Source organism: Lepidochelys kempii, chromosome 4 (assembly GCF_965140285.1).
Source record: "Lepidochelys kempii isolate rLepKem1 chromosome 4, rLepKem1.hap1, whole genome shotgun sequence".
Lineage (NCBI taxonomy): Eukaryota > Metazoa > Chordata > Testudines > Cheloniidae > Lepidochelys > Lepidochelys kempii.
In genome coordinates, this window is record NC_136383.1 from 119415390 (window position 1) to 119439355 (window position 23966).

Consider the following 23966-nt stretch of genomic DNA (forward strand, 5'->3'; position numbering starts at 1 on the left):
TTTAAACAATCTTATGGGATTCTGTAGCAGGGATAGAATTTTCTACTAAATTAGAGGAAAAGGAAGGGTCTGATCCTATAAACACTATTGGACATAATGCTTACTAGACCCCATTGACTCTAATGTTGTTTGAAAGAATGACACAACTAACCCTTTGCTCTTACCTTATTAGCAAGGTAAAAAAAAAAATCACTACCTCTTACAATATTTTTAATACACAGGATAAAAATATAGGGTCTGAGTATTTGCATAGGAAGATTTGGTAGTCTTTACATATCCACTTGAACTGGAATACCATTTAAATTTAAAAGAGGATGTTATATGAATGAATATGTATATGAGAGTGAATCCAGAGCTGAATAGGAAGCTGTTTGTGTTATAACAGTTTGTTACACTGCTCTCAATTGTTTCATATAGGCATTAATTTTGTATTAATCAACTTGTTGGGTTTGTTCTATGTTCAGTAAATCACAGTTGGTTGGGTTTCTTTTAAATCACTGCAAAAGACGGGATATTTAATAAACCAAAGACCTCTTCCAAATAATTCCACTTTCTTTGTATAGTTCTTTGATGGCACCCTTGATCAGTGTCACAACCAGAGATAAGCTTGAACCACAAAAACCACATCTGAACACCCATAAACTTTGGGAGGGCAGAGAGATTTTTTTCACCCTCAATGGCTGGACCTGAATTTAGATCAGAATTTCATGATTAGACCAATTCTCTAGTCGCAATCAAATGTCTCTCACAGTATCCCTGTTGGAGCCCTGAGAATGAGTTCCCTCCTCCCCCCACTTCTTCCTATTTTATAAACCCAGTCTTGTAGTCCTGCATTTTCCCCATTAACCTTGTGGCTGAGAACAAATGAACAGGACTCCCTTCTGAGCCTGTTAATCCTGTTCAACCAGAATGAGACATCACAGATGAGTGATACAAAGCATTCCCTCCCCTGCTACCCTGGGATGTCTTCAGTGAACTCTCAACTCATAACAGCCCAGGTATAGGCCAGGAATCTGTCCCAGATCTCCTGCAGCATGACTGAACACTACATCATTTCTCTGCCAAGGGGTTGACAGAAAAGTGCTTCTTCATGCCTGATGTTTTAAAATCAATTCTGCAAAGGTCTCCAAAGCTCCAGCATGCTAATAATTTTCAGACGTATTTAATGCACATTATTTACAAGAAGAAAAGGAGTACTTGTGGCACCTTAGAGACTAACCAATTTATTTGAGCATAAGCTTTCGTGAGCTACAGCTCACTTCATCGGATGCATACTGTAGCTCACGAAAGCTTATGCTCAAATAAATTGGTTAGTCTCTAAGATGCCACAAGTACTCCTTTTCTTTTTGCAAATACAGACTAACACGGCTGTTACTCTGAAACCTGTCATTATTTATGAGAAAAATCCTCCCCTGTGCTGCACAAGCATTGTAGGAAGGGAAGAGGGCCTAATGAATATAAGGAAGAAGTAGGGCAGGGCACCTCTATATTGCTCAGCTTCTTAACACACTTGGCTATGCACAACATTCCCAAAGGGGCGTAGTCATTGGGTAATGGGCCGTACCAGATGCAATTGTAGTTGTATTTATGCTGCTGTCAGTAGTAAGTGCCAGCCAGGGGACATGTTGTTGCTCTGATACTGACCCAGCAAAGTAGACATTTCTCTCTTATTCTAAGCTATTGCTCTGATGAAGGCTCTGATGGTGGTTACTTTTACCATAGCTTTTGCAAAGTCCAAACCAGCAGAGCTATCCTGGGTGGTGGATGCCTGGGTGAAGCCAGGTCTTCTCTACTTGGATACAGAGTTGAGTGTTTCTTGTTGCAAGTTTTCAATGTACTTTGCAGGTAAGGTTGGTAAGATTGGCCACCTTCAGAGCAGCAGATCCCCCTCAGGAGTGACAAATGCCAAGAATTCTGTGCTTTGGGTTCCAGCCAGTTTTGCTCACTGAGGATAGAGATGGATGGGGAAGTGCTGCAAGCTGTGATTTGGAGCCATGCCCTCCTTGGCTGTTAAAATCTTGTTAGGGGACAGTGGATCCACTCGTAGTATGACTGTCAATGTTTCCTTTTCAGTTTCCAGTACTGTCAATCTGGTATCTTTCATGAGGGCCCTGCATTTGAATTATAGACGTTAGAGACGGAAAAGACCTATTAGGTCATCTAGTCTATCTACCTGCCAGAGCAGGATTCTTTCCTACAGTATGTATTTGGCCACAAGTGCAGCATGATAAGCAGATGTAGATGTACTAATTAGGAATGGTAGTGGATTTAACAGTAGTAGATATAATGTTCAAAAGAGGAGTTTAAAATTAAGATTAATTTGAATTTATTACACAACTATGTCTGCACGGTTCTGAAGGAAACTATTTTCTGAAATATTTTACTGATCATAATTGTCCTCCTTTAATACTGTTTAATACAACGCACATGAATGGGAATGCATTTTTATTAGTTACTATGATTTGCTGCTTTATGAATGACAGAAGGATACAGCAAACAAGATCTGGCAAACCTGGAGGAAAATAGACAGTAAATAAGGTAGGACTCTGAATAAAGTGTTACCTGGCTGTTGTTTCTTGCTTCAAAATCACTACTCCCAGACCGTTTCTCATGGCTCAATTTAAGGACACTTTCTTGGAGCAAGTAACAAACCAGCCATTTATATGCAGCTAACGGAACTGCAAGACAGAAGAAATTTTCCATGTGGGAAAGAGAGGAAAACTGAAATATTGCATGTTGATGCTCCCATTGCTAGTAATCACAAACAGAATCAACTTTATTCTAAACTCACGTTATGTGGGATGGACACTGGATTCCTATAGGAGGCTTACATAAATCAATAAAAATCTCCTGCAGCCATCACATCACAAATATTCAACCAAACAGTGTTGGGCAGTGTTATTCCCTGGACAAGAACCTCTGAGGGCCACCTAAGCACTGCAGCAAATGATTCTCCTTTCTCTGAGCTGACACTTAACCAAGGCACCAGCATGGTCTTAGGGGACACTGTGTTGCTGGAGATGCTGGGGTAGATTCTCCCTTGTGGACAAGTTCTGCTAATTGCAGAGCACAGGGAAGGTTTCAGGGAGTCAGCTGTGACCCCCATTCCTCTGCAACCTGACCCTAGCATAAGGAGCTGCTCTAACTTATCCCTCTGAGGTAAGGTCCCTGAATGACTTATGAGAGTGGAGGGCAGGCATAGCAAAGCTCCACTCTGCCATGACCCTTCCCCTCCAGCATCCTGGAGATGGGTGTGGGCAGCTTTCACAGGAGGAGCTATGCCACCTCCACCAGCTTGTGACCACTGGAGAGTTTCCCTTTGCTAGGGGAATGCTCTGCTGGTAACCCACTGCCACAAAACTGCAACTTTGAAGTGCCTGACTGGGGCAAAAAGAATCCTGACCATTTTCTTTGAAATAAGAATAAACAAGGTCTTGGCCACATGCATTCATTAAATGTCCCATGACACTTTTCACAAGAATGGGTTGTTTCCTGTAACAGAGTCAAATTCTCAGTTTATTATTTATATTCTGCCTCCCTACAGGTTCAATCACGTAAGGTATTTTCTCTTCCTCTTCTAAAGATCAATCCTGAAAGGTACTGTGTATCTCCTTGCATTGAGGATAGCCAACAACTTGTGGGTTGAGCCCTCAAACGTTGTGGAGTGATGGTACATGCCATTAAACTGTTGCCATGTTCCACCCAGATGTGGCTGCATTTAAGTGACAAGTGAAGTAACCACTGCATATCAGATTGTTAAATTTTTTAAGCACTCTGGGATTATTAGGGAAGCAGGTATTACAGAGTACATATGGGCATGTTTAGTGTTGAGAAAAAGAAGGCCAAGGGGGCACTTTATAACCGTCTTCAAATATATTAAGGACTATTATTAAGAGGATGGTGATCAATTGTTCTCCATGTCCAGTGAAGGAAGGTAGGACAAGTAGTAATTGGCTTAATCTGTAGCAAGGGAGATTTAGGTTAGATATCAGGAAACACTTTCTAACTATAAGGATAGTTAAGTACTGGAATAAATTACCAAGGGACATAGTGGAATCCCTGTCATTGGAGGCTTTTAAGAACAGGTTAGAAATACACCTGTTAGGAATGGTGTAGGTACACTTGGTCCTCAGTATGTACACTTGGTACTACTTGGTGTAGGTACACCACCTCAGTATGGTGGGGGGCTGACTAGATAACCTCTCAAGGTCCCTTCCAGCTTCACATCTCTATGATTCTTGGCTAAATCCTGGTGGCCTAAATCCTAGTCAGAGACTTAGTCCAGTGCTATTAAATTACTTCTAATAGAAAATTAATACAGATGAACAGATTTAGTGGGTTTTTTTTCAACTGTGATTTGGCTGCTTCAGTAGGTATTAACTGAGGAGACAAAAATGTGCTTAGTTATTAGTTTGTGCTGTCCAGCATGTCACAAGCTTGAGATTTACCACAAAGACAAAGCAAACATTTATTTCAGCAAGTCTTTCTTCTAAGCCTTTGCATTTTGAAGCTAATCAGATGTTAAGTTTTTGTCATAACTATTGAGGCATTATCTCACTTGGAGCTCTGCATCATTACCGAGACTTCAGTAATCCCAGGATTTGTTCATTCAATTAGCTGAGCCCTGAAGCAGTTATTTGGATTCCAGGAAATAACCAGATTGCCTGTTAATGACATCTATAAATTAAGGTTAAATTTCTACCCACAATAAGTTCTGAGTTTCATAGACTGACTTTTGTCTTAAATCCTCATATAGATCTAATTCCCTCTAATTTCCCCCTAGGAGCCACTCTGGGTAAATAGCAGCAATAAAATCGTGGGAATGGCATGTACTGTCTTTCTTAATTTGATTATAGCAGAGAAAACTAAGACAACTGCTGAAGTTTTTTTCTCACTGTTTCTCCATTTTTTCCAACCAAACTAAAGACGATTACTACATCGTGACATACTTTGTCTGAGCCTATTGTACTATTCAAAATGTTGCCCTGCTCTACACTGTTCTAACTCACACGCATTTTCCTTATAAAGCTATTTCAAGGCCCCAACCTAATTACATCAAATGGAGATCTGGCCCACATAAGAGTCTCTGGCCATGTCTACGCTACACAGTTTTGTCAACAAAAGTCAGGTTTCATAGACAAAACAGCGGAGGTGTACACACAACAATGTTCCTCCAACCGATTTAACTCTCCTGCTACGCCAACAGAATAAAACCACCTCGACGAGAGACAGAGCTTTTTGCGACAAAGTTACAGTGACACGGTGTCAGTGTAGACACTGCACTTGTTTATGTTACCCTCAGTGGGCTCTGGGAGGTGTCCCACAATGCCCATCATGACCACTCTGGTGAGCAGTTTCTACTCTGCAAAGGTACTCAGGCATGCACTCCTCCCACTTTAAAGCCCTGAGTATGTTTGAAATTCCACTTCTTGTTTGCTCGGAGTGGACAGCCCACATCGCATCTTCCCATGCCGGCTTTCCACAGCAAACAGGCTCCCGTGTGGAGTACAATGGAAGTTGCTGGATCTGTTGGGTCTGTGGGGAGAGGAGGATGTGCAGTTGTAGCACCAATCCAGCCATAGGAATGTTGACACCTATGAGCAGACTGCTTGTGGCATGGATGAAAAGGGGCAAAAAAGGGACATGTAGCAGAGCCGTGCGGAGATAAGGCAGGCGTACCAGAAGGCACAGGAGGCCAACCGTTGCTCTGGTGTGGCACCAAAAACACGCTGCTTCTACAAGGAGCTGCACACCATCCTCAGCAGTGACCCCACCTTCCCTGCCAAGAGCCCCATGGATACTTCGGGGGCACTGGAGGCAGCAGCCAGTGGGTCAGCCCTGAGGAGGTTGAGTTGAAGGAGAATGTGGGGCAGGCGACAGGCTCGTCTGGTGGCGTGGCGAGCCAGGATCTCTGACTCCGGAGTGGTCTAGCCTGTTCCAGCAGTCTGGCTCTGGTATGCCTGAAGCAGGAGATGGGAGCTCTGGTGAGTACTCATTTTACTTTGATAGTGCATGGTTGCATAAGGTAGAGGTGTCTTTTAATTTGCTACATGGTGCATGTGGGAGAAGGGATTGAAATTAACAACACTAGGTACTGTTTGCGTCTGCTTCACATTTTCCTGTGCAGCCACGCAGTGGAGGTCTTGCAAAACAGTTTGTTAATGCACACGGGGATCTCCTGGGAATCCTCCATAGAGATAAAACGGTTACCCACCTTCTTGTAACTGTCGTTCTTCAAGATGTGTTGTTCACATCCATTCCAATCAGGTGTGTGCGCGTGCCGTGTGCACAGTCGTTGGAAACTTTTTCCCTTAGCAGCTCCCATCAGGTTGGCTGGGGAGGCCCCTGGGGTGGCGCCTTCATGGTGCTCAATATATGACCCTGCCGACCCAACCCCTCCTTCAGTTCTTTCTTACCATATGTGGCGGCCGTTGGAATTGTCTCACTTGCCTTGCAAGTACTCCCTTAGCTTAGTTATCTAGTTCTCTTTTTTTCAGAATACTGTTACTAGGTGCTTGCAGTGATCCCTTGGGTCAAACCCTCGGGTCAAGCTCACCATGATTAGCGCTCTGGCCATGCTTGCCAAGGAAAAGTGAGAAAGAGGTATGTAACTTTTATGCGTTTATGATTCAAGACTATGAGTCAAATCACAATACTGACTCTGTGTACTGTTTCTTTTGTTTCTGCAGATGTGCTCTTGAGGGCCAGCTCCTACACACTGTCAGATAAGGAGGTGAATGAGGAAAAGTAAGGGCAGCTCTCATTTTGTAGTCCTTGTGCTGTAGGGCGGGATTGAGCTCTGCACAGAGTTGAAGGAAGGTGGCTTTATGCACATGAAAGTTCTGCAGCCACTGCTCCTCATCCCATATCTGCATCACAATCTGATCCCACCACTCAGTGTTTGTTTCCCGTAGCAACAGTCCACCGTGTGCAGCTGTTCCGTGAATACCAACATCAATCTTGAATTGTTTCTTTCCATGGCACACAACAGCTCATGAAATACTGCAGGATCAGCAGTTCATAACACTTATCACTAGACTGGTGAGCAGTGCAGGATCCATGCTTTCAGGCAGAGATGGCAGGTGCAAAGTTTACAGGGGCAGTTGAAAAATGTCCTGAAATGCAGCTGGAAGACCTTGGAATTTTGGGATGGAGAAAACTCCCAGAACTCTTAGCAGGAGAAGGTGATGACTTGCATAGTGGGATAGCTACCCACAGTGCACTGCTCTCTCTGTCAGTGCTAGAACACCAACTGTGGACGCACTCTGCTGACACAAGGAGCATTGTATGAACATGCACAGGCGATGTAATTATAACAGTTTATGATAATCGATGTAACTTAAGTCGACTTAACTCTGTGGTGTAGACATGGCCTCTCCTAAAAACAATACAATAGTGGAGGACAACTACCAACAAATACAACTTTAGAGGAACAATAACAACATTTTACTTGAAGAATACATGCAAGCCAATATTGCATGAAACCATTCTGTCTAGCAATTTCATGCTAGAATTCAATTTGCACATTTTGTGCCAATGAGACATATTAAGAAATGAAAATTTGGTCCCTAGTAAATTGCAGTGTGCATCACACAACATAAATAAATAGTAAAATGCAATTTGATGGAGAATATATTATAAGAAGTGATAGTTGACCTGAAAAAAGCACTGGATCAGGTGAGAATTCAAATGTTCAGCTGTCAGCTTTTCAGATCTAGAGTTGGACGAATAATACAGAAAACTTTGTACATTTTTATAGGATCTTTACATTTTTGAAAAATACCAACTCTATAAGTTGGCTGAAAAATAGCAAATATTTTTGCCAAAAAAAAATCATCAAAAATTTGAAAATTTTAAACCAGCTCTGACTGATTCCTTTTGCTGTCTAGAAAGCAGGCTGAAACGACATAGCACTTCTCACGGCGACCCAGGTTACAAGTAGCTCAAGAATAGCACCTGTTTTTAGTGTGTCTGTTTTGGAATGAAACCAAAAGATGAAGAGCTGTGCAAAAGTAGGAATAAAAACACCCAACAGATCAAGTTAATTCACATTTTAATCTGAATTAGTTTACCCATTCTAGTTCTCTTGCAGTCAAGGCTCTACACATATCATAATAAATACCAGAGGAAAAACATTGCTTATTAGGGATCATAGAATCATAGGATTAGAAGGGACCACAAGGGCCATCTAGTCTAACCCCCTACCACGATGCAGGATGTTGTGTCTAAAAGGATGTGCCGTAATTTGAGCTCCCTTGAATACTGTGAGTTTGGAAGCATCACTCAGTCTCTAATGCTTATAGGTAAGCTGTCTGCTTACAAAAGATGGTGGAAAAATACAGAGCGGACAAAGAGAGAGAAGAAAAATCAGCTGGCTGGGTGGAAGGGACAGACTGAAAATAACTATTTGTATCGAGAAAATAGAAAATGGCTACCTGAGGAGTCCATGCAGTCTTCAACACTAGAGGCTGTGAATTTCTGGCCAAGAATAAGACTGTAGTCTTCCAAAAAATTTACTGTTCCAAGAGGGGATGCAATAGGAGCTTTATCTGGAATACCAATGATGAATTGATTAGTTACAAAGTCGGTGTCAGACTATTTTGAGGTAAAACACTATCCTAGGGTTAGGTTTACTCTTTCTTGATAGGCCAGGTGCAGAAATGCCAAAATATTTAGCTTATTACTGCCTAGTGGGGATTCAGCCGAATAAGGAGAGGTGAATAAGTGCTGAGGAGCTGACCTGGCTGGTTGCAAGCTCCCAGTGGAGTGGAGATTGTAGATTCAATACCCATGAATGGGTTTTCCACACCTGGAAGATCTTGGCCAGAATCTTTGCCAGCAATTTGTCCCGTGATCTTTTATCCAGAAAACAACAAAAGGCTATAATAATAATTATTCAGTTCGGCTCAACATTCTGCAACTTGTACTCTCAGTGCCTAGCACCAGAGTTCATTTGGAATGAATGACACGGATTCAGATGCTATTTAATGCGTATAAGGGTGGTCGGAGATAGATAGCCTTTATATTATTTTTCAAGGACCACAGAGCCCCCCTCTCTGTGCAGAAAGCTTCCAATGACTTCCAGTGGACTTGGGAGTTTGAATCCCTAGCAGATACAGCACCAAGCCCTACATTACTTTTTATCATGTTAATTTTTCAAAACCTACTTACAACATGGAATACAACTAGTTACAACGAGGTCCAGATACTGTGGAGATTGATGCAATAGAAATATATAGAGAGAGATCAAGACACTTGTTTATGAAGGTACCTAGCATGTTATTTATGATCTACAAATAATGATTAAATAAATTCTGTCAGTATGAAATGATCTCCTAATCTTGTTACCAAATCACCACTAAATCTAAAACAAGATATAGTATGACATGCTAACCTTGGTGTTTAGCATTCACCCAGCTCAGTAAGTAGTTGCTGGTTTGCTGAAGCAGAACGTTATTGTCTCCTTCATATGTGCAGTTTGGGTCATTGTCATTTCGAATATCACCTAGACGATTCACTTTTAAAAGAAAAGTCACAAATTTTAATTCATAATGTAACTCAATCATTATAGAAACATGGGTCAAAAGAACTTGGAAACAATTATGATTAAAAAAATCTGTGATTAAAAAAAATAAGAAATTGGAATCAGTTTCCAATACAATATAATTATTCTTATCAACAGATGACGCTGAAAAGTTACCCTTTGTTTACAAAACTAAATACATGGGAGCAAATTTTCAGAAGCATGACATCCATTTTATGAGGGCAATCTGCATGTGCAAAATCTGCATCTGTATTTCTCCTCCTTCATAGGAATTGCAAGGGCAGTCTGGATAGTTGTAACTGCCTGATGGCCAGTGCAAATATTCCACTTCGCACCTGAAATTCATTTTGTGGGTGCAGATTTTGCATCTGCAAATTGGATCTGTGTGACACTGTACCTCAAAGTAGCACCCTGGAACCCCCATCTTCACCACTGTGATATGATTATGATATGTTTTGTACAAAGAATGCCTTGTGAGCTATCATTTAAGAAGTTTTGATCTGTTGAACATTAACATCCTGTTGAATTGTATGTGCTATCATTATATGTGACGTTACGAAGTACTGCTCTGTATGTGTTACTGAAATATGTTGTGAAGTGGATTGCACAGCTAGCCTTTCAGTAGCAACAAAGGAGCAACTATCACTGGCCAGATAGGCGTTGATGGCCCATCAAGAAGAATCCACTCTTCCAGAGGCTTCTCGGAGAGGGCACGTATGCAATGAGGGCTACCTAACCCCCACCTCACAGCAAGTATCTTTCTAGCAGCTGGAAGAAAGTATAAAAGAGGAACAGTGACATCATCACTTGGCCTCTCTCCTCCCGCATCTCAACACCTGGGAGAGCATCTGGAAGACAAAGAGTTTGAACCAGGGAGATTGGTCCCAGGCTGGGAAGGGAATCTAGCCTGTGTATTAAGGACTGTGAGCTGCCTGTAACACCTATTAGGGTGAGAAGAGCTATTTGATTCAGATCTTGCTTTGGCCATGTCTACACTTACAAACTTACAGTGGCACAGCGGTACTGGTATAGCTGTGTGGCTGAAAGAGCACTTGTGTAGCTGCGTTATGCTGACAGGAGAGAGCTCTCCCGTCGACATAATAAAGCCAGCTCAATGAGCGGCGGCAGCTACGTTGGCAGGAGAGGGTCTCCTGCTGACACAGTGCTGTGCACATGAGCACTTATGCCAGCAACACATATGTCGCTCAAGGGGATATTTTTTTCACACCTCTGAGCGACAAAAGTTTTGCCAACATAAGTGCTAGCGTAGACATGGCCATAGTCTGTTAAAGTTAGAATTTAGACTGCGTTTCTATTTTTATTTCCTATGTAACCAACTTTGATCTCTGTCTGCTACTTATAATCGTTTAATATTTATCATTCTGTAGTTAATAAAACTGTTTTATATTTTATTTAAAACTGTGTGGTTTTGATTAAAGTGCCTGGGAAATCTCAGCAACGGTTTGAAAGGACTGTTGCACGTCCCTTTGTTGGCCTGACAAACTAATTAATGAGCTTGCACTATCCAATGGAGTCTTGAGCAGTGAAAGATGGTATATTGCTGGGGTGCAAGGCTGGGGTGATTGCTGGGTGTGAGTCTCCACATGCTGATGGCTGAGTGATAATAGCACCTGGAGGGGTTGGCGGTTTGTCACTGGCATAGCATTGTGAGAGACCGCCCAGGCTGGAGGGTTAAGGGGGCATAGCGGTCCGACCGCTCCAGGTTGTACCCTGGGGACACCATCACAATATGTAAAAAGGAAGATGGGGCCAAAGCTCTTTTGAAAACTTACTGCCACTGATACATACACCTGTACCCAACAAAAACTGTGACAGAAATGTGTGCAAACAATTTTTGACTTTATCTATTCAGGAATTTGTAACTTACTGGCCAGGTAACCATGTCCTCCACAAGCTTCTCGACATTCCTGTGCCGCTTGCTGGGCAGTCCAGGAGGCCAGTGGTTTACCACCAGTAGACAAGGCATGAATCTCACGTCCAATTTCAGCCTTTGTAAAAAAAAAAAAAAAAGCTCATGGTAAATAATGTTTTTTAAACAAAACAAGTACAAGAATACACACAAAAAGCTAAGGGTGAAATTCATCCATGCGACTGCCAAAGTCTTGACCAAGACCAGGGATTGAACCAAATACTAAAAACATGAATACCTCTTGAACAAAAAAGAGCCAGGCTCTCTAGCTGTGAGCTGTATACAGACCCACATCCTCTATGGACTGGTCACAAAAGGAGACACACTAACCGGGGTGCAAGGCCTACACCATTTAACTTGGCTTGCACAAAGCCTGAGGGTTTAAGTGAGAATGAAGTGATAAACAGTCACTGTGCAGACCTTGACACAGGGGTGAATTCCACCTTAAGTTATTACAAAAATAATTCTACTTACAAAAAGACTATAAAAAACTATATAGTGCACTTATGCTGGTCAGAGTCAGGCTCTGTAAAGTGCAGAGAGATCAAAATATTTCCTTGACAGAGACTGCCAAGAAATTCATTGTACTGCTCATTTAACCCACATTTCATAAATGTTAATATTTTACGTTATTTTCAAATGTATTAACTTGAACTGCAAACTTGAGCCTGACTCTGAAAATATATTGTTCTGGCTTATTACAGAAACTCTCTGACATGTATCTCATGCAGTGTCAACTTCAGTTGACCAAAACTGAATCTTCATTAAGGCAATGCAGAGAGGCAAGGGGGATGAGGTAATATCTTTTATTGGACCAACTTCTGTTGGTGAAAGAGACAAGCTTTTAATCTTACACAGAGCTCTTCTTCAGGTCTGGGGAAGGTATTCTATGTATCACAACTAAATACCAGGTGGAATAGATTATTTAGTATAAGTAGTGCATATTGCAAAAGCCCATTGAAGGTGCAGTGACCAGTAATTACTTAGGCCTCTATTCAAGAAGAAACATCTCTGTTTAGGAAAGAACTCGAACGTATGCTTAAATCCCATTGAAGTCATCAGAACATAAACCCATGATCAAAGTTACCTGCTTTCCTGGCCTTTAACACTAATGTTTCTCACCACTCGTCCCCTCATTTCTGAGCCACTTGTGTATACAGGTCCTTGGTTTAACAATTGGAAGTTTACTGCATTGAAAACCCGAGTTGCAATTAAAAGGATATGTATAAACATTTCACCTGTCTTGGACTCTTATCCTTCATCAGAAGACCTATGTGAAATTCTATGAAGTTCATGAACAAAGACTTGGAGAAATGGTCTAAGGCATATGTAGCTGCCAGATAGGGAAGCAGGCGCCATTGCTGGAATGAAAATTAAATCTGTGTGAGGGAAGGTGGATATATACAGATTATTAGGGGCTTTTCCAAGAATACTCAGAACCCCTGTGGTATATTTTTTCAGTTTCTAGAAAACTACCATATTTCAACTTCAATCTTCTAATTATTAAGAATTAATATAGTTATAATACATTAATATTAATACAATTCTATATTATCCAAATATAGACTATATTGTTTGCGTTTATGTTCAATTAGTAATTAGAGGTGGATGGGAAACAATTTTCCGGTCCCACAAAAATCTGAGACTTCAAAAAAAAAATTCCCATCCCAAGTGAGGACAAATCAACTTTTCATAAACCAAAAATCCCCACCCCCCAAAAAGAAGAATTTGGGTCAACTGAAACATTTAAATAATTTTGAAATGTTTTGATTCTGTTTTTGTTTTTTTCCTACCACAAGTAGTTTAAATTTCAAAATGAAAAGTCATTTTGTACCAGAAGGTGGAGTTTTTCATTTCAAAAATAATTCTGACAATTTAAAAACTTCTTTGGATTGAGAAATTTGTTGAAATCAACCCTCTCCAGTGAACAGTTATGGTTTTGACAAATTGGCATTTTTCAATGAAAAATGTTTCATTGAAAAATTCCCAACCAGCTATTTTTGTAATGGCCCTTTAAATCAGTAAAGTAAATAAACCTTCTTCACAGGAATGCTCATGGTGAAACCATCCAAGTTCGTGGTTCCTATTAATTTTTGATAAACATCAGATTAAACCAGCACACTGGTTCAATGAAATTCTTTGGGGGCAGAGATCATCTTTTTATCCTGTGTTTGTACAGTTTCTGACTTGGGCTACAGCAATACAAATAATTATTTCTATATTTTCAAAGGTTAATAAAGAGAAAAGGCTAAAGTAATGCACACAAACATGATAACGAACTGTGCATTGACAAAACCAATGGTAAGGTGGAGGGTATTCTTCTTATTGTTTTCTTTAATACCCACAATGTTGTAGGCAATGTTTACACACAAACACCCTACCCCTAAGAGCTTTCAATTGATGATGACAAGCCAAATCAAAAGATGAGAAAGAGAAATATAATCAAAAGAGGTACAGTTGTTATATAAGTTATGCACTTCTTGGTTTGTTAAATAATTTACACTTCAATGGTATCTGACTGCCCCTAATTTATCTATGATTAGTTTGCCTGTTTCTTGACGGCCGCAAGGAAGAAGTGGGTCTTGAGGATAATATAGAGTACAGCCCTTATGGGTCAGTTGAAGGAAGGTGCTCCATGGATAGGGAACAGCATGGAAGTAGGTGCAACACGGGTTGTGGGAGATGTGGAAAAGAGGGTAGTCAGGGCGAGCATCACCAAGGGACTATGGAAGAAACAAAATGTGAGACAAAAGCAAATAAACAGAGAGGGGCAGAGCTGTGAGGACCTTGAAGGTCAGGATAAGAAATCTTGAATTTGATGCAGTGGAGAAGTAGAAGTCAGGAGAAGGATTCAGCAGATGGGGTTACATGTTCAGAACAATAGATGAGGAAGATGATCTTAGCAGCTACATTTGGAATAGACTGGAAGATGATGTCGATGTAGGGCAGACCAACCCAAAAGAAAGCATGATGAAAGTTGATATGAAACCAGAGTTTCTGAAAAGTAACAAGTTCCCTCCCACCAATGTCAGAAAAGTGCTTCTAAGAGCTCAATAATATATTTGGGTTTCAGTATTCCAGGGTCTGATTCTTATTTACACAAAGCCGATTTACACCTCTCTGGCAGTGAGAGGTGGGTGCTTTAAGGCCTCTTTACATTGCCAGATTGATGTAAAGGGGCCTAAGGGCTTGTCTACACTTACAGTGCTGCAACAGCTAGTGCTTAGTGAAGATTCAACCTGTGCTGACGGGAGAGATTCTCCAGTTGGCCTAGGTACTCCATCTCCCCGAGCGGCAGTAGCTATCTTTGTGGGAGAAGCCCTCCCAATGACATAGTGCTGTCTACAGTGGGGGTTACGTCAGTATAACTATGTGGTCAGGGGTGTGGCTAGAGAAGTTGGTAGTATAAACCAAGTCTTACTGAGAATCAAGCCTTCAGAACTCTATAGGGCCAGACATTCAGCTAGTGTAACTTCATTGCTTTCAATGCAGCTATGCTGATTTACTTAAGCTGAGGATCTGGCTTTATATTTTAATACATTGCCTAGATTTGAATGAAATGCCATATTGTAGATTTAGTTAGTACCTGCATTTGGTATTCCAGGACTGGTATTTCTTCTTCATCTGTTGGTCCAAACTGACGGCGTGTGGCTGAGAAGCGAATGGCTATTGATAAGGCAAGCTTTAAATTAACCACAGACATGCCTATGATCATAACTCTACCACTGGACAAAGCCCCAAGAGATGCGCCAAAACGCTGCTTGAGATCCTGAGGGAATAAAAGACACACTAAATGGGCAGGTTCAGCCATTCCATAGCTTCATAATTGCACTGCCTGCAACATCAGAATCGTGGTAGTTATGCCAAATGCTATACTTTCAAAGGCTCACTCAAGGAGTTAGCACCCATTGACTTTAATGGCCAATGCATTACTAAAACCCCATTCAGATCTGAAAATAGAAGGGAGCAGTTAATAGGTTTGAAAAAAAAATACAAACAATTCCTTCATAGCATATTTGATAGACTGGATTCATTGCACATACAGTTCATCGCATACCTTAAATGAGCTGATGTATACCCCCTCAGCTGTGACATCTCCAGTCCTGTTCAAAACGTTTTCTTTAGGTATCTTGACATTGTGAAACATAGCAAACCTGTTCAAGTAAATAACTATATTAATAATAAAATAGGAAGATGCTTCACGACATAGCTTGGGTATATGCCCCAACAGATGGCCATGATGCATTAACGGCTGGCTGCATGAAGATTTCATGCACAACAGTGAACTGAAAACAATATCACACCACTTTAGAGTCAGATTCAGCCACAGAGAGGAGGATGCCTGCGAGAATACAGGTCTCCACATAAAAAAGTTCTATGAAACGCAAGCTGGGTACGTTTTCTGTTACTCTTTTTATTTCTTATGTTAAATTTGTTTTGGTTTTTCGAAATAAGTATGACGCCTCCAGGAAAGACCCTCACTGACTGCACCTGTATTTTTTTTCTGCTGAGTTATTTGACCAGCCAACATTTAAAATATCATGTCCTGTGATTATCTTTAAAAGAAAGAGATTTTGCAGAAAGAAGAGCAATGAGAGGAAGGACTGTCTTCTGGTTAAGACACTAGACATGGACTTATGCAAGCTATTTCACTCTGTGTCTCTATATACAAATGGGGACAATGAAACCTTTGTCTATCTTGTCTATTTTGAGTCAGATTCTTACACTCATATTCAGGTCAAATCATGTGTTACTCCACAAATAATACCATTGAACTGAATGCCTCATTCGTGATGTAAAATACTGCTTAATATAAATAAGGAAATCAGAATCTGGTTCTGAGTTTGTAAATTCTTTGGGGCAGGGACTGTCTATTACTATGTGTTTGTACAATCCCTAGCACAACAGGGCCCTGAATTTGATCAAATATCCAACATCAACATCAACAAGAACAACTCTAGGAAGTGCTAGAGGAGCCAACTAGGGGGGGCGCTTTTCTTGACCTGCTGCTCACAAACCGGGTAGAATTAGTGGGGGAAGCAAAAGTGGATGGGAATCTGGGAGGCAGTGACCATGAGTTGGTTGAGTTCAGGATCCTGACGCAGGGAAGAAAGGTAAGCAGCAGGATACGGACCCTGGACTTCAGGAAAGCAGACTTCGACTCCCTCAGGGAACGGATGGCCAGGATCCCCTGGGGGACTAACTTGAAGGGGAAAGGAGTCCAGGAGAGCTGGCTGTATTTCAAGGAATCCCTGTTGAGGTTACAGGGACAAACCATCCCGATGAGTCGAAAGAATAGTAAATATGGCAGGCGACCAGCTTGGCTTAATGGTGAAATCCTAGCGGATCTTAAACATAAAAAAGAAGCTTACAAGAAGTGGAAGGTTGGACATATGACCAGGGAAGAGTATAAAAATATTGCTCGGGCATGTAGGAATGTTATCAGGAGGGCCAAATCGCACCTGGAGCTGCAGCTAGCCAGAGATGTCAAGAGTAACAAGAAGGGTTTCTTCAGGTATGTTGGCAACAAGAAGAAAGCCAAGGAATGTGTGGGCCCCTTACTGAATGAGGGAGGCAACCTAGTGACAGAGGATGTGGAAAAAGCTAATGCACTCAATGCTTTTTTTGCCTCTGTTTTCACTAACAAGGTCAGCTCCCAGACTGCTGCGCTGGGCATCACAAAATGCGGAAGAGATGGCCAGCCCTCTGTGGAGATAGAGGCAGTTAGGGACTATTTAGAAAAGCTGGACGTGCACAAGTCCATGGGGCCGGACGAGTTGCATCCGAGAGTGCTGAAGGAATTGGCGGCTGTGATTGCAGAGCCACTGGCCATTATCTTTGAAAACTCGTGGCGAACCGGGGAAGTCCCGGATGACTGGAAAAAGGCTAATGTAGTGCCAATCTTTAAAAAAGGGAAGAAGGAAGATCCTGGGAACTACAGGCCAGTCAGCCTCACCTCAGTCCCTGGAAAAATCATGGAGCAGGTCCTCAAAGAATCAATCCTGAAGCACTTGCATGAGAGGAAAGTGATCAGGAACAGCCAGCATGGATTCACCAAGGGAAGGTCATGCCTGACTAATCTAATCGCCTTTTATGATGAGATTACTGGTTCTGTGGATGAAGGGAAAGCAGTGGATGTATTGTTTCTTGACTTTAGCAAAGCTTTTGACACGGTCTCCCACAGTATTCTTGTCAGCAAGTTAAGGAAGTATGGGCTGGATGAATGCACTATAAGGTGGGTAGAAAGCTGGCTAGATTGTCGGGCTCAACGGGTAGTGATCAATGGCTCCATGTCTAGTTGGCAGCCGGTATCAAGTGGAGTGCCCCAAGGGTCGGTCCTGGGGCCGGTTTTATTCAATATCTTCATAAATGATCTGGAGGATGGTGTGGATTGCACTCTCAGCAAATTTGCGGATGATACTAAACTGGGAGGAGTGGTAGATACGCTGGAGGGGAGGGATAGGATACAGAAGGACCTAGACCAATTGGAAGATTGGGCCAAAAGGAATCTGATGAGGTTCAATAAGGATAAGTGCAGGGTCCTACACTTAGGACGGAAGAACCCAATGCACAGCTACAGACTAGGGACCGAATGGCTAGGCAGCAGTTCTGCGGAAAAGGACCTAGGGGTGATAGTGGACGAGAAGCTGGATATGAGTCAGCAGTGTGCCCTTGTTGCCAAGAAGGCCAATGGCATTTTGGGATGTATAAGTAGGGGCATAGCGAGCAGATCGAGGGACGTGATCGTTCCCCTCTATTCGACATTGGTGAGGCCTCATCTGGAGTACTGTGTCCAGTTTTGGGCCCCACACTTCAAGAAGGATGTGGATAAATTGGAGAGAGTCCAGCGAAGGGCAACAAAAATGATTAGGGGACTGGAACACATGAGTTATGAGGAGAGGCTGAGGGAGCTGGGATTGTTTAGCCTGCAGAAGAGAAGAATGAGGGGGGATTTGATAGCTGCTTTCAACTACCTGAAAGGGGGTTCCAAAGAGGATGGCTCTAGACTGTTCTCAATGGTAGCAGATGACAGAACGAGGAGTAATGGTCTCAAGTTGCAGTGGGGGAGGTTTAGATTGGATATTAGGAAAAACTTTTTCACTAAGAGGGTGGTGAAACACTGGAATGCGTTCCCTAGGGAGGTGGTAGAATCTCCTTCCTTAGAGGTTTTTAAGGTCAGGCTTGACAAAGCCCTGGCTGGGATGATTTAACTGGGAATTGGTCCTGCTTTGAGCAGGGGGTTGGACTAGATGACCTTCTGGGGTCCCTTCCAACCCTGATATTCTATGATTCTATGACAATATAGAATCAACACAGTGAAAGGGAACTGGAAAAAGGCATTATTGTACAGGAGCTCCAGCTATGATTTTTGCTCGCTGATACGATGTAGCATCTTAAAAAGAAATTAATATTGATAGAAGCTACATAAACAGGACACATCTTTTTCAGAAAATCATGTACTAGTCATTTTCAGTCAATTAGACAATAAGGGCTGGCATAGTATCATAACAGCAGCTCCATTTCTGAATATCTCAGCATCTAATATTGCTTGAAAATCTGTATTAATAATCAAAGCAAATTCCTCATACTTGCCAATACAGGCAAATATATTTAATAGCACGCGAGAGAGCCAGGTCTTTTACATCAATAAATTATACAAGCTTTACAATGCTACATGTACTTTAAAAATATGAGTAATTTCCAAGGAAACATATCTGCATACTGTATTTATTCTGCCTCAGAGATACAGGGCATTTCTTGACTGAGCAATATATACTCATACAAATGGTTGAAATGTGCAGACTAACTGAGCATCAGATTCTTGAATCCTTACTCTGCATATAGACTCACTGATTTTGGTGGGACTACTTAAGAAGTAAGGTACTACACGGTGAGAGTGAGGGTGGTGGAGTCAAGTACAATATTTACAGAAATCCATCTTGGACAATGGTTTTGGATCCTCTACAAAAAATGTGGGTTTTTTTAAAGATAAAAGATCTTTTGGTTTATATGCAACCCTCTGCTTTCCCCACCCCGAAATAAACCCATCAAAGCTAAAATAAATCCCCAACAGCCTGTCCCCGCCTAATATTTGATAGTGACAAAATGTACAGGCTAGGTACAACCACAGCATGCCTGTGATACTAGGATCTCCTCTTGTAAATACTTACTGGGGGGATGTAATGCTTATTACTACTGCGAGCTGTCCTACTGAAGTGAATGACAATACCCCCAGTAGTAATTTTGGTGGAGAAGACTGTAACCTACCTCATGGACCCACACAGGTTCTTAATACCCCTTACGTCCCTATATGAGCTACCTGCATTCCTTGTGCGAGCACAAGAAGGAGGGCAAGTCCTAGAGGCTAACAGCTAGTTTCCACCCACAGAGGTGAGCAGGGACTTGGCAAAACATAAGTGAAACCATCTGAGATAGCTGAGCCAATCTCAGGGATGGACTCATCCAGTCCAGCTTCTTTCTCTCTAAAAAAAAAAATGGGGGACAGGGTGAGCAAAAGACCTATCACAGTCATGGCTGTTGATTCTAGAAGGAAGCTCCACCCCTGCTTAAGAGTTGCTTCTGACATCATTACCTGTGGAGAGGTAGGAGCAGGCCTAGAGGCAGCAGTTGCTACCTGGAGAAAGATGCCTCAGGCAGCAAGTGATTTAAAAAGTGATGGTCAATAAACTAGTATCTCAAACCATGCTTTGAAGCCAAGGACAATTCCATTGCTTGCATCACTTCTCCATTCATAAATCTGATATACTCTGCTAAATTTCACTACTAGGGAACTTTCTATTAGTTCAATCTTAATTGGAAGCCTGATATGCATTCAGTCACATGACCCTTTTAAAATCCAGCCTCAATATTAAAAGTTTAGTAAACAGAACCAATCTGATTTGTGTAAAATTAGCATATGGGTACAATTCTGCAAATACCTATGCATGCTAATAACTTTACTTATGTGAGTAGCTCTGTTTATTTCAGTATGACTATACACTTGTGTAAAGCTACTCATTTAAACATTCTGAGCCTTTAATACTCAATTTCAAGTCCAGCGAGTCTCTTTTATAACACCATACTGAAGATGTATAGCTATTTATATGAGAATATAAATTACCCAAATATTCTCACCTACTAATTCTAAGAAGCAAAAAAAGAAATAACAAAATAAGTTGCGTGTTGCTGTAGTGAGTGCTCTTAACGGACCAGCTACAAAAGCAAAACGCCAGACATACAGAGTATTGTTTCATTGTTTCTATACTGCATAAAAGATTATCCAGAATGACCTTGATGGAAAAAAAATCCATACCAGCACATTTCTTATAACTAGTGAACCAGAAAATTAAATTACATTCGCTTAACAGTAACTGATCTTCTCGGTATTATACTTTATGGGTTACATATTTACTGCTTTTTCCTCAGCTAATATCTAAATAAATACATATAGCAAATGGTAAAACCATTAAAAAGCTTGAATAAGTGAGCAGAAAGATAATTTACAAATCCACTGACAACTACCGTGACTGAAGAAGTGAGATTTATTGTTTATGAAGACTAATGATGAAAATAAAAGCAGACACATCTAGGACTCTGGATTTGGATGGGCTTATGAAACTACAGCCAGTTCTCCAAGAACTGTTATGCTTTTAAAATCTTATTTTTTTTATAGTTAACCATACAAACCAATTGGAAGGTGATGTTGGAACATATTAAAAATAAATAAGATTTCATAAAGTTATAGATCACATTTTGAATGGCTATTCTCTCAGAAAACATAATAAACAGACACAGATCATATCTGTCAACAAGTTTAGGGGAAAATCCATTTAAATGAATGGAAGAGCACACAAGAACCTACGCAATGGGCAAGGTACATGTAGTGGTGACATTGGAATCCACCTTTCCTGTGGCCTCCAGAGCAGTTAGTGTGATCAGGGCTCGACTCATTTTGTGTTCTGACAGATGGCTCTTATCTGTAAATATACATTATTGGGATAATTCCATCGGGGTCTGCCTCTGGTTATGTGTTCTTCGTCATGGATAAGTTGACAAGTTCACAGATTTTAAGACCAGAAGGGACCACTAGATCGAGTCTGACCTCCTGTATAACACAACAGGCCATCAAATTTTACCCCATTAACTGCCGTAGTGAGCCCAACTTGTGTTTGGCTAATGCAAATCTTCCATAAAGGCATCCCATCTTGATTTAGACTTCCACCCGCACTATTAAAAAATTGTGCCTTACTTCTTGTGTTAAACATTGGACTGCATCCCAACAAAATAATGAATATACTGCTCTCCAAACTTATTTCACCCATCACCATTCAGCAGCCATTATCATTGCATTGCATTCCCACTTGAGAAGGGCAGTCTCATCCCCACAATAGCCTCTATGTCAGGGATCTAGGGTTGACAGTGTCCCAGTGCTGCTGCATTGCTAATCAGTGTCCCACATACAATATTTTACAAATAATATACACAGGAAATGTTATAAATCTAGTACTCTGAGGTTTTCCACCATTCACCTGCATTCATCACTGATGCATAACTGGGCTACACGTATTCCTGCCTGGATCAGTTAGGCAGGGTGAAGTCACAATCCCACAGCAGCCTCTCTGTCAGGTCTGTGGCCAGTGGTGCGGAGAATATTTCAAGCAAAATTAATCTCTCTTCCCTTAAATCATGCTACAATCATTAATCTGGAGCTCAGTAACATGGATAAAAGTGAGCAGCTGGAAAAGCAGCACACTCCCTTTGCCAGTACTAAAGTAATAAACTGTTACCTGCAGTGCAGATGGCAAGACTGTGCTTTTAGGGAATTTCAAACCCACTCAGATCTCTTTTGATGGCCAGCTTCTGTTTTTGACTATCTTGAGAATTTTGAAGTGGCAATTCCTTTAATCCTCCTAGCCAGATGTAGCCGGCATGGGGATGGGATTGGAAGATTGGGGATCAGTGATGGTTACAGGGCACAATGATCAAGTAACGTTAGAGGCAGAGTAGACCAAGGGCAGAACAGGGGGCATAGAGGGATGATGAAAGCCTGCAGAAGACAGAAAGACCAGTCACACATTTTTGGAATCTGGAAGCTCACAAAGGGATGAGGTTGAAGAGGGTGCCGGGAAGGGTGCCGGGAAGCTGGGGAAAAGTTTTTAAAGAAGCATTTTAGGCCATATTGCCACAGTCAAAAGTAGAAGCTTGCATCTCTAACAGTAACACACAGTAGCTATGTTAATACACCCACCTCATTTTATAGTAGCTATAACTGTGCCAGGCATTTCATGGAAGAGACAAAAAGACACAGACCCCCACCTCACTGTGCTTACATTAAGGCCCAATCCTGCAATGAGCTCTGTGTGGGTGGACCCTTGCGTATGCAGAGAGCCACACTGGTTCTGGTGAGACTCTGTGCGGAAAGAGGCTGTGGGAAGCTTACTGCAGGGCAGGGGGCTTAATTTTAGATGTTCCAAAATGAGCGGGAGCGACAAATTGCAGAGACAATCTGGACAAGGGCTACGATCACAGCTTAGGCTGTGCACTCCAGGAAGGTTCTGTTTAAGATTTTTGTTATTTTTTAAGTATAAAATAAGAATTGAGAGAGAAGATGGAGAACATTAATAATTCACATTGCACAGCAACTAGTTCGACTTAAACGGAGACTTTAAAATATACAGGGCACACGCTGTGTGTGATTCAGGGTTATTAGGAGAACGGCAGCTTTGGCACTGCCCGACTTGGGTGTGTTCAAATTTGTAAAACTTCATGTAGACTGTTTTTAAGTTGTTTAACACGTTAAGATATTTCAATCTGTTTGCTTTACTACTGTTATTACTGTGAGCAGCCAGTCAGAGTCAGTGCAAACTCACGTTGTTTCACAAGACATCAGAGATTTAGATTTTGAGCTTTTTGGTCTGTGTTTGTGCAGTGCCTCGCACAGTAGGGTCTTAGTTCGTGACTGGGGCTCCCAGGTGCTACTGCAATACAACTAATAAATAAATAATAATGGATTTAAAAGGGGCCTACGAAGGATGTGAGCTTGCGTGACAGCTGCCATCTTGGCCGACACACTGGGGGTTGAATGGGCGACTTCCAAAACTAAAAGCATCAGCTACTACAACTTAAATGGAAGAGCAAAGTCTTCCTAGCTGGGGGTATAACAGATTCACAGAGGGGAGCTGTAATATATACAGAACGGGCAAAAAGCAAGAAATGGTGACCTACCCTCCTTTGATAAAAGAAAAGGAGTACTTGTGGCACCTTAGAGACTAACACATTTATTTGAGCATAAGCTTTCATGAGCTACAGCTCACTTCATCGGATGCTGTCAAGTGAGCTGTAGCCCACGAAAGCTTATGCTCAAATAAATTGGTTAGTCTCTAAGGTGCCACAAGTCCTCCTTTTCTTTTTGCGAATACAGACTAACACGGCTGCTACTCTGAAACCTCCTTTGATAGGTTTTTTTTTTTTTTTTTTATATATTGGGGAGTA

General features: G+C 41.5%; 1 protein-coding gene across 6 annotated transcripts in view; it reads right to left on the minus strand.

Moving 5' to 3' along the window:
* The window catches only part of ACOX3 (acyl-CoA oxidase 3, pristanoyl), a 65079-nt gene that overhangs the window by 12607 nt on the left and 28506 nt on the right, over positions 1-23966 (minus strand). For 5 of the 6 annotated variants that reach the window (XM_073342625.2, XM_073342626.2, XM_073342627.2 and 2 more), the window contains 7 exons: positions 15532-15628; positions 15061-15243; positions 12713-12835; positions 11433-11553; positions 9395-9517; positions 8436-8549; positions 2563-2678 (listed from right to left, as the gene is read on the minus strand). In XM_073342625.2, the coding sequence (XP_073198726.1) occupies positions 2563-2678; positions 8436-8549; positions 9395-9517; positions 11433-11553; positions 12713-12835; positions 15061-15243; positions 15532-15628 (877 nt within the window). Of the gene's footprint in view, positions 1-1564; positions 2112-2562; positions 2679-8435; positions 8550-9394; positions 9518-11432; positions 11554-12712; positions 12836-15060; positions 15244-15531; positions 15629-23966 lie in introns of all 6 variants that reach the window. The other variant, XR_012158736.2, reaches the window with a different exon arrangement.